The 11,910-nt window shown below is 34.6% G+C and overlaps 1 protein-coding gene across 1 annotated transcript; it reads left to right on the top strand.

The window, feature by feature from the left end:
• The first annotated feature begins 209 nt into the window (after nt 1–209).
• Nucleotides 210–7,065, top strand: LOC132273870 (transcription factor bHLH80). Its single transcript, XM_059774968.1, has 5 exons — nt 210–792; nt 1,009–1,152; nt 1,480–1,545; nt 6,018–6,086; nt 6,598–7,065. Exons 1-5 carry the CDS (start codon nt 331–333, stop codon nt 6,643–6,645), a joined length of 789 nt encoding a protein of 262 aa, XP_059630951.1. The 5' UTR covers nt 210–330; the 3' UTR covers nt 6,646–7,065.
• The last annotated feature ends 4,845 nt before the right edge of the window (nt 7,066–11,910 follow it).

Here is an 11,910-nt window from a genome sequence, read left to right as displayed (position 1 = left end):
CGTAAATTTTTTACTCCGTTGTGAAATGGTATCTTCTCTAGATGTGTACCTCCACCGTCATCATCTACCGTTCAATGGTTTTAAAAACAAATGATATCACAATTTTATTCTGATCAGACGGTAAAGAATCAAAGTAGACCGACACACTAATACATAGACAGTATATATATGTAGATATATGATTATTATACATATTTATTAGAGAAGAAAAGAGAACCGTCCAGTCTTGCGAGTCTTACCCTTTTAGAGAGAGAAAGTGAGGACAGAGAGAGAGTGTGTTCTTCCGCTGAGCAACAGCAGAGCACCTGAAACTGAAGCTGAGGGAAGCAGATGCAACCGACGAGCGGTGGAAGCGGCGGCGGCGGCGGAGGAGGTGAACTGAGTCGGGGACTCGCGCGGTTCCGCTCAGCTCCGGCGACCTGGTTAGAAGCTCTGCTCGAGTCGGAAGAGGAGGACGACTTAGTGAAGCCGACTCAGTGCCCGACTCAGCTTCCTCCGTCCAACTCAGCCACACCCACCACCCGAAGGTCCGGCACTAGTTACGCGTCGGTGCCCGATCCGGGTTTGTTTGACGCCGGTGGTGCGGCGTCTGGGATAAGTTTTCTCCGGCAGAACAGTTCTCCGGCGGAGTTTCTTACTCAAATCAGCCCTGGGTCTGATGGGTACTTCTCGAACTACGGAATTGCCGCCAATTATGACTACCTTTCGTCGTCTATGGAGGTCTCTCCGTCCAGGAAGCGGGCTAGGGAGGGAGATTCAGAACACTCATCAGCAAAATTTTCTTCTAAGTTGGTAACTACATATGAACTTCGAATTCATTCTAATAAATTTTCACATTTGTTATCATATTCATGTTGTATTTATACATAATTGTCTGCTAAGTTATATGCATATACTTATAGGTATATATAGACACACAATCATGGAGGGCAATGTGTCAAAATGTCCTGTAATATAATTAAAAAAATAATTATACATACTCATATTTATTATTTATGGGTGGTGTAGAAAGGAGAGCAGAGTGGGCAGTTACATGGTGGAATTAGTGGTGTGTTGGATGCTGATATGGATAGGCTTTTGGAGGATTCAGTTCCATGTAGGGTTCGGGCTAAGCGAGGCTGTGCTACGCATCCTCGGAGCATTGCTGAGAGGGTAAGAATTGTGTAACTTTAATTGGATTTGTTATATTTTTCTTCTCAAATTAAATTTAAGAGGTGTTCTACTTTTGGGGGTAAGCCTTGGCGCAACGGTAAGATTGCTCCATTGTGACCTTGAGGTTACAGGTTCCTCCATTGTGACCTAGAGGTTACGGGTTTGAAACAAGAAAGCAGCCTTTCCGAATGCGGAATAAGGCTGCTACATCTCACCCTCCCCACAGCTTGCAATGGTGGGAGCCTCTTGCATTGGGTTTTAGGTGCTCTATTTTTAGTATTTAATTGTTTTTACTAATTTGAAATATATTTTTTCTCTTTGTGTAAGGTTCGGAGGACTCGAATTAGTGACCGAATAAGGAAGCTTCAGGAACTTGTGCCTAATATGGATAAGGTAACTTATATATGGTTACAATTTCAATTTTTTGAATTCACCACTCTCATTGTGATCTTAGATACAAGTTTTATGGGTTCCCTATCGAGTTTAACAAATTTGAGATTATAATTTAGTTTTATATATAATATTTTATGTTATGAACTTTGTTAGTGTGATAGGAATTGCCATATCTGTCTTGGATTTACTGTATTCTAGGCTCCTAACACAATTTGTAAAGAGAATTAAGTTGACACAAGAAATCATGCACATTCATCCATGGAAATAAATGTATACATGATTTTGATCTTAATGATTTATTGTGTTTTGTGCATATGTATAGTACCATTGAGAATAAAATATCTGTAGTAGTTGTTTGACAATTTTTAAGTAATCCAAAGAAGTGAGTATTAGACTTGATATTCATAAGGTTTTATTTGATTAAAACATAACTAAGTGTTGCGAGCAAATGTCACCAAATAATGATGGTAAATGCATCCATAGATGTGAGAGTAGTCATAATTTGGCAACATAAATTGAATACGTCTGATTAATATCGTAGTAATTTTTTATGTTAAAAAATTCATTTTAAGTCTTTTCTTTTCCCCACGTACAACTCATACAGTTTGATTAGGGAGGCCGAATTGTGGTTTGGTGAGTATACTGATTAGGCAACTTTAGCTCAAAGCCAAAACAAATCTTTGTCCAATTCATAATTTTAGCAAAATCATGGATGCGTTTAAGGGGAAAATATAAAAAAGGAATGTCTGCTTTGAATTTTTGTGCTATGGACATGAAATAGATTAGTATGGTCATGGAGAACATTACCAGCTTTAGTCAATGTTTATAAGGGAGATGTAAAATTGATGAAACATGGTATGACAAATAAGACACAAGAATAGATGATTTTTATGGCTTCTGGTAGAGTCAGTAAAACATGGTGGGACTTTTTCTTTTATAGTTTTCTTCTCTCTTTTTGAAGTGGTAGTGGGGTGTGCCTCCAATTCTTGGATATTTTGCTCAAATGACGGTGTAAATTTAAGAAAACAGAGAAAATTTTGTTTGGTTCCTCATTTATTATTGGCTCCTGATTTAATTTAGTAATTTCTAAGTCATGGTAGGTAATTTTCCTAGAACATTTGGCCACATACAAGGGTGTCGTGCTAGTTAGTGCTCTTCCACCTTTTACAAGGGTGTCGTGCTAGTTGCTGTAAAAAGAATGAATTTTTCTTGGTTCAGACTTCAGTGAGTACATTTTGTTTTCCCGGAAGGTTTCAGTGAGTACATTTGAACTGCAGTCAATATTACTTATCAAAAAAAAAAAAAAAAAAAAGAAAAAAAAAAAAGACTGCTGTAAACATTCACATGACAGTGCTTGCGTTCCATTTTTTCTGTAGGCTGCACATGAATGATGAGTTTTTTGGGGTCAAAAAATTATCAATACAGAATTTGTGGGCATACTGCACAGGTCACATTATTAGAGGAGGCATAGTTGATAGGATTATGTGGAGGGTTTAATAGTATCCAAAAAAGAAAACAACATTACTTATCAAAAAAAAAAAAAGAAAAAAAAGAAAAGTGCAGTAAACATTCACATGACAACGCTTGCGTACCATTTTTTCTTTAGGCTGCTCATGAATGATGAGTTTTTGAGGCCAAAAAAATTATCAATACAGAATTTTTGGGCATACTGCACGGGTCACGTTATTAGAGGAAGCATAGGATTATGTGAAGGGTTTAAATAGTATCCATTATATATATATATATATATATATATATATATATATATCATAAATATATATATATGTCATGTATATATTAGAACTTAGAACGCCTCTATTTCTCTCTTGCTATTCTCCATATCATGATCAGTTTTTCACTTATCAAGACAAATATTCTCCATATCAGTTTCTTATTTTTCCTCCTCTCTTTCTCTCTCTTGCTAGAGTTTCTATTGACATGGTTGACGGTTTCAATCATTATTTTCTCGGTTTTCTGCTATTCTCAATGGACTTCTTAAAGAGATTGATGATTCCTCTATCCAGCAAACGGCTTCAATCAGAATGTGTGTCTTTATATAACTATTTCTTTCATATATACATATATATATATGTCCATACGAATTTACTGTACTTGTCTTTTGTGGCTGATATATATATATATATATTGTTATTATTGATTTTTTTTTTTTTTTTTTCATAATTGGTGTTTTATTAAAGATAGAGCATGAAGTACAGGTGCATAGAGGGCATACCCTTAACAAAAATTAAGGACAGAAAATGAAAAATAGAGCCACAAATAATGAATAGGCCCATTTTTAGTACAAGCACAGGCAAACAAAAAGGAAACTAAGACTGCAAATCTTGAAGTGTTGCATTATGGACATCAAGGACTTCAAACAGCATAAACCTGGCCAATGTTTCAGGAGCTCTATGTGATGAACCATGGAGCCTTGCATTTCTTTCCTGCCATATACCTCAAATCACAGCAACAAATAGACTTCTAAGAAGCTTTCAATCCTGAATGTGTTGGCAATACCAATTATAAAGATCCCAGAACTGATGCACACCAGAAAATGACATACCCCAGCTCATCACCTCACCTATTCAATTCCAAACAGCCTGGGCAAATATTTATTTGAATATTAAGGCATGGAGGTTTTTGTCTTTTTGTTTTACAAATAATTCTTTGAACCCTTTTATTGTTTAATGTACCTCTTGTTTAAATTTAAAGGCATATATCTACAATAGGAATGCACATACACATTTTGAAATACACTTTTATGGGTTATAATTGCTTTGATAAAGTGAGATTATGGCCAGGAACTAATTTTTTGCAAAAATACTTGAAGCTTGTGTGGCATGAGAGAAAAAATAGATCTTTCGAGGGTGTGAAAGCACTAATATGGGTGCTGAAACACTCTGTTATGAGTTCCTTATATTTTTGGTTATAGGGAGGGTGTTTGTATACATGTAGACGGTTTTTGGGTTTTGCCAATCACATTGGAGTATTTTCTTGGTATATTTGTATATTACACTCGAAACGAATTCCTCAAGTTCTCATTTTTGTGATATTTTGGTGCTTGGACTAAGGCTGCAACTCGGCTGGGTTGGAGGTACAACTCAGTCTCAACCCGACATATGAAATCTTCAACCCTAATTACTCAACCCGAGCCCATTTCATCCTTGAATTTTAAAATTGTGTTGAAATTTCAGGTTAGAAAGTTTGGTTAGTTCGGGTTGCCCATATTGCAAATCTCCACATTGAAAATTTAATATGATCTTGAGTTAGTTCAGATTATATTACTCCTAAGCATAATTTTTTTTTTAAAAAAATAAATGCCAATTCTAAAAATTACAAACAACTACTTAGGAAATTAATTCTCCAAACTATTAACATACAATAAAATAAGATTTAAACAAAGAAAGTTGAAAATAAAAAGGTTATCATAATTTGAATATTACATGTAATATATTTAAAATAAAATTTGAATTCGGGTTGTTAGCATCTCAAACCAAGCCCAACCCTAATTAAGTATGGATTGAGAATTTTCAACCCATGCCTAACCATAAGTGTAAAAATGATTGCCCAAGCCTGTGAAAAATGGGGCTGGGTCGGGGTTGGGTTCGGATGGCTTGCCCTATTGCACGCTTAGCTAGGAATAGACTAACTATTTGGCTAATTGGCTTTATTCCTTCCAACTCAAAGCCACATTATCATGCTTGTCAGTCCAAGCTTTTAGCATTGCACCATGCAATGTGTGATGACCCTGTGGGCGGGTGTGCCGTGGGCGGGTGAGAGACATTGGCAGGCTACCATACTGGCGAGCTACGGGTGCACAATCACACATCGCCTGGGTAAGGGAAAGGTGAAATGCTTATATGTAGGTGTGTCACTCCATTTGATACGAGGCCTTTTGGGGTAAAGCCCAAAAATAAAACCGTGCGGGCTCAGGCTCAAAGCGGACAATATCATACCATGTGGTAGAGTGGGTCGTTACACAATGGTATCAGAGCCAGGTTCAGCCGGAAGTGTGCCGGTGGAGACGTCAGGTCTCCAAGGGGGGTGGATTGTGATGACCCTGTAGGCGGGTGTGTCGTGGGCGGGTGCGAGACACTGGCAGGCTACCACACTGGCGAGCTACGGGTGCACAATCCCACATTGCCTGAGTGAGGGAAAGGTGAAGTGCTTATATGTGGATGTGTCACTCCAATTGGTATGAGGCCTTTTGGGGTAAAGCCCAAGAGTAAAACCGTGCGAGCTCAGGCTCAAAATGAACAATATCATATCATGTGGTGGAGTGGGTCGTTACACAATGGCTTCTTGAGAAATGACTAATAAATTTTGAATCTTAAATTTAGACAAAAATAATGTTTTTCTTTCACCAATATATTTTATTATTATTATTATTATTATTTTGAATGATTGATGATGGCATATGTGTCACAAACTTGATAATTTGGACTTACCAAGTTTGGTGTTGTTACATGCAGCAAACCAATACTGCGGATATGTTGGAAGAGGCAGTAGAGTATGTCAAGTTTCTACAAAGACAGATTCAGGTATATTCTCTACTACGCTAACTTGACACTTGCTCATTTGGTTGTTGACAATGCATTAAAAGATACTTCCTGTGTCCCAAAATTCTTGGGGTGTTTGGGGAATTTAACTTTTTATGTTAGTGGGTTTTTAATACTTTTTTTTATTGTATTGATAAGAGTGAATTTCCAAATTTATCCTTGTTAAAGGACAAAGGAGTACTTCGTAATTAGTGCACTTGTTTAATCAAGTCAATGTCAAAAGGATAGTTTGGGAATGTTATAAAAAATAGTATATCCATTTTTGGAATGGGATAAGAATTTTGGGACGGAGGGAGTAGATGAATATTGGAATCTTACATTGATTATTTTCCTGTCTCACTTGGCTAAATTGTAGTTCATTTTATATTAAATTATGGAAAAACAGATTTATGAAATTGGTGAAGTGTGGCTTTCCATAAGAGTAGCTCTGCTCTTGTATTATTGTTGCACTTGAAGGGAAATTTTCACTAAATGAAACCCCAAAACATGGCAGGAACTCACGGAGCATCAAAAGAAATGCAAATGCTTAACTAAAGATTAATGGGAAGAACATAGCCAAGACTGTATTTCTGCTACCGTGGTCTCTTTTGTTCATAGGCAATAATGGTCTTTCATCTTCCAAAGATCTGCCTTCAAAATGCGAAGACTTTGCCATCTACTATGTCATATTCTTATGCATGGGTGATTTTGGCTGGTCATAGGAGCACTGTAGCTGTATAATCCATGATCAAGAATGTCAGCTTCATCTTCGCAAAAACTTCTAGGCAAAATTCCATAGGTATGGTTGTAGTTGTGAAATGTTGAGCACAGTAATATCCTCTTTAACTTACCGCCCACAAGCTTCTTTTATTAAAAGTATTTATTTTCCATATTCACAGTTGTGTATTTGGAAACTTGTATTTCATAAAGCTTGCTGTTCAAATTTGAGGAGCTATTTAGTCAATGAAAATCTTTCTATGTATGTGATTTCCCCACAACATTTCTGACCTTTTAGCTATTCTTTGGTATAGAAAATATATATATCGGCGAAATTTACTTAGATTTTGTATTTGTTCTATGCCATGGCTAAGAAAAGATTTGTTCTGTACCATTCTTTTTTTTTTTTTTGGTGATAAGTGAGAAGAAGTACCATCTGCATAATTTCATTATACAATTAGTGGAAAATCTGAGATCATCTTTTTATATTACTACGGTAGATTCACTGAACTGTGTAATAAATGTTATTGAAACAATAGTAAAACTTTGAAGGAACAATAAATTTTATTTTAGATTCAAGTTTGCTGCAGATATAGTTGCTGATAATATCATTACTTCTGTAAAGTTTGGCTGTACTTTAGATGGGTTTGGATGTGGAAAACAAACAAAATCTGAATGCAGTATCATAACTGCTTGAACATTTATAAGAATTATGGTTCATCTCTGTGTGTGTGTATCACGTCTGGTTGCTGGGAGCAACCTTCTGTTTAAGGAACTGATTCAATCTACTTTACTTAATTTAATAGAGCTAACATGCCTTTTGAAATAAAAAATTGTATATATGAATGAATGCATATTTGTTAATAAGCAATATTTACCAGTAGGGTAGTTTTGATTGATTACGATGTCATGTATAGCTATCGTTCACTGTCAGCTTTTACCTATTAGCAGCTGCTTTATTTGGAAGGTGTGGTGCTTGCGCGTGATTGTGGATTCCACACTAACAATAGTTCTAGCTTGGGATTAAGAGAACATGTGCTGTTTGTTGAATAAAATATTTATTAACAACTTGCTTTAAAAATTAGAGAAAGTCAAAATGCTTTAAATTGTTTGTGCTCAATATACTCCAACTATATTTTTCCTATGCAAATTTTTTTTTTACTTTCAGAAGGTAATATGCCAAATAAGGTTTACATATGAAAGTTTTAGTGTAACTATTCATTATGAAATTTCATAGGTACATATATGAATGTAGTTACTTTGTTGAATAGTGAATAGTTAGAATAAAGCTTTGAATTAATATACAAAGTTTGTAGTTAAAATTTTTTATAACCAAAACATGCACGTATGAAGGTGAGGTCTTACACGTGATTCTGGATTCCCCACTAACAGTTCTAGCCTTGGATTAGGAGAACATGTGCTCTTTGTTGCATAAAATATTTTTTAATAACCTGCTTTAAAAAATTAGAGAAAGTTAAAATGCTTTTAAATTGTTTGTGCTCAATATACTCGAACTATCTTTTTCCTATATAAACCTTAGTTTACTTCAGAATGTAATATACCAAATATGGTTCGCATAGGAAAATTTCTAACTACAGACTCTGTATTTTAATTAAAAATTTTAGTCAAACTATTCATTATGAAATGTCATATGCATACATATGAATGTTACCTTGCTGAATAATGGATAGTTTAATGAACATTTTGATTTAAAATACAAAGTTTGCAATTAGAAATTTTAATAACCAAAACATGCATATATGAATGTACATTCTACATGTGTCTTTTTCTTCTGAAAAATTCTGTGATTCCAATGAAAATAGTGAAATAGTAACTTGTTGCTATTGCTAAATTTTTAAAAAAATAATGTGTAACTTCAAGTTTTTAGTTTTCAAGTTAAATGAGATTGTTTCCTTAATTGATGAGCTCAAGTTTTTTATTTTAATCTTCTTACTTTATTTATTTTTTTAATCTTTCATACTTTATTTCTGTCATGATGATGGGGCCTTTGCTTATTTAACTTAAATAAATCTGTTATTTTAAGGTCAATTATGGAGAGAATAGACTTTCCAGGAACATTGACTTTTCTAAGAACTAAAATCAATTTTTAAAACCTGGTGCTATATGTACACCAGGGGGCTATACCATCCATTGTTAAGCTGGGACAGTAACTTGGATAAAGAACATTGTGGGCTCTGTTTGCTTTGATGGAAACTTTTTCCATTAGTATATACATCATGTCAGTAGCTTCCTAAAGGAACACGTAAATACATCACTTATCTCATGGACTGGATAGTGGAAGCAACTCCTAATGAATTTTCAGAAAAGTTTCTCTATATTAACAGCATAACATGACTTAATTTATAAATAGACAGAATCCGTTCGAAATTAAAATTAACTGTTTGGTGGCTAATTGGGACATGAATTTTCTGTCCATTAACCTTTTGTGCTGTGAGAAACAGAGCTTTAAAAATGTTCTTGGATGTGTCTTCTGCTCTCTCCCCTGGCTCTCTTCTGTTATAGGGAGTTTTCTCTGCTGTTGTCAAGATAGTAAGTAAAAGGATGAGCAGTGTTCACGCCTTCATTTGTAGTACATGATGGATCAACATTTAGATATGTTCAATGTCTTGCTGTTCTGAACTCTGTTATACAATCATCTGATCTTTGGGGAGGTGGTTATGTTTTCAATTGCTGGCCTGCTGCAAGTATTTCTTCATCAACCACCTGGTCAACTTCAAGGAATCCGTAGAAGAAGTAAATATGTGTTAGCAGATATGATAGCCACGATTTATTGGACGACTTACCGCATTAGTAGAGATTTGATTATGCTATAGAATATACCATAGAATATGCTATAGAATATGTTGTGATTTGATTTAGATTTGATTTAATTTCGTTTTTGTAATATGAGCATGTGCTCTTTTTATTTATAAATACTAGAGCTGTGAATGAGTGATCATCTTATTCTAGCCTTTACACAAGTCTCTCCTTTTTCTTCTATATCATATTTCTACTTGGTATCAGAGTTGGGGCATTGCGAGTTTGGCACCATCCATTCGGGAATGGTCTAAGGTGACATCACCCATGCAGGAGATGTCGGGTAGGCAGGGTGGTCCGACCTTAATGAGGGCGTTGCGAGTTTGGCACCATCTATTTAGAAATGGTTTGAGAAGTCATAGTTGTTTCTTTTTATGGTTTGAGGAGACATTGTTGATTCTTTCATCTACATTGTTTAAACATATGTATGATGGGGAATGGTCTGAGGAGATATTGTTGATTCTTCCATCTACATGCATAGTTGTCAAAGGCGCTTGAGGCTTGAAAATGCAATTTTTTAATTGGTTTGGTTGTGTTTGTTTATTTTTTTGTGTATTGTTATATTATTATTATTTATATTATAGTATTTTATTAGTTAATTGAATAGAAAACCTACAAGTTACATTGTTACAACATAAAAAACAAAAAAAAAAAAAAAAAAGCGACAAAAAGCAAAGGAAAGAAGACAGAGGCAGCGATGACTTGGACTCTTGGTCTCGGAAGTCGGATCTGCAGGATCTGCGTCTGCGACTCTGCCGGTAAGTTCTCCAACTTCTCCTTCTCTCTCTTCTTCTCTCCTTCTCTTCTTCTTCGGTCGTCCTCTTCTCAGATTTGCTTCTTCTTCTTCTCTCTTCAGCGACTCTGCAGATTTTTTTTTTTCTTCTTTTCTTCTTTTTCTTTTCTTCTTCTTCTTTTCTTCTCTCGGCTCTCTCGGCCTAGTCGAGTTTGGCAGATTTTTATTTTTATTTTCTTCTTTTTATTTTTTTATTTATCTTTATTTTATTATTTTATTTTTTTTTCTCGAGTCTGGACTGTCTGGCAGCTCTTCTTTTTATTTTATTATTTTATTTTTATCAAATTAATAAATAAATAAATAAGAAAATTTATAAATTTTGAAAGACTTCAGTTTGTTTGTAGAGTTGGAGTCGTTGCCAAATCGATTGGATGTCGACCTATTTAGTCCTTATTTAAGATTGTCTTATTTATTTAATTATTTTTTATTTTTTCAGTTTTCTGTATTTGTTATGTACTGTTCTTTATTTCATACTACGTGGCAATAAAAAGATCGTTGTTTGCGATTTGTATATACAATTTTGTGCATGTGGATGTATTTTAAACTTTTGTTGCACCATATTTAATAATTGGGTATCAGAAAGATGTTGGACTTTAAGGTGAAGTCAAAATTTGATCTTTCTCCATCATACATAACCTTTTGCATGAACAGGTAACAATAAGATTAATGCAAGTAGACACTTTGAATTGGTAATAATGACAGCAAAATGCAGTAACCTTATAATGCATTTTTCCTACATCAACCCCAATTTTTGAAGTAAATATATTTTATCATATTGAATTTTAGAGATTGAATCGTCGATTTATTTCCATGATATTCTTCATCAGTACGTATAAAAATCTGATTCTTTTTTTTTTTTTTTTTTTTTCATAATCATCAAGCTTAATTCTTGCTTAATGAAAATTAGATTTTTTTTTTTCCTAAATGCTTAATGAAAATTAGATTTGATTTGACTTAAAAATAATAATAGCACATCCATCATATCCAGGAAATTTACTTGGTTTTGGCATCTTTATGTTGAATATTGAACTTAAGTAATTCATTTAGTTGACTTTTGCATCTTTATATATACTATTGCATCTTTAATACTTTATTGGGTGGGTTTTGTTTTTTTTTTTTTTCAATGTGCGCCTCAGGCTCCAGTAGGCATTTGCGCTTTTGTGCGCCTTGAGCCTTTAACAACTATGTCTACATGTTTTAAACACGTGTATGAAGGGAAATGGTCTGAGGAGACATGATTGGTTTTTTACGGTCTGAGGAGACATGATTGGTTTTTTACGGTCTGAGGAGACATTATTAATTGTTTATGTTCTGAGGAGACACTTTTGATTTGTTGATAGACACTTCATCTGAGAGAAAATTATCGCTAGTTAGATTTGCACTTCATTTGTCAGAAGCTGTCAAATGCTTGCAGATATTCTTACAAAGGGTGTCAACAAGATTGTGTTTGAGAATGTATTGTCCAAGTTAGGCATTTTAGATATGCACACACTTGTTGCG

Source organism: Cornus florida, unplaced genomic scaffold (genome assembly GCF_030987335.1).
Source record: "Cornus florida cultivar Cherokee Brave unplaced genomic scaffold, ASM3098733v1 CherokeeBrave_3.0.0_Hap2_Chr09, whole genome shotgun sequence".
Lineage (NCBI taxonomy): Eukaryota > Viridiplantae > Streptophyta > Magnoliopsida > Cornales > Cornaceae > Cornus > Cornus florida.
Note: the sequence above shows the minus strand (reverse complement) of the source record. Positions and strands in the feature narration are given on the sequence as shown.

Bases quoted from the DNA above. Each gene is read 5' to 3' on its own strand.
- LOC132273870 (XM_059774968.1), top strand. From the start codon at position 331: ATGCAACCGACGAGCGGTGGAAGCGGCGGCGGCGGCGGAGGAGGTGAA. The intron at 1,546-6,017 runs GTAACTTATATA...TGTTACATGCAG, and splicing joins TTGTGCCTAATATGGATAAG to CAAACCAATACTGCGGATAT. The intron at 6,087-6,597 runs GTATATTCTCTA...AAAACATGGCAG, and splicing joins TTCTACAAAGACAGATTCAG to GAACTCACGGAGCATCAAAA.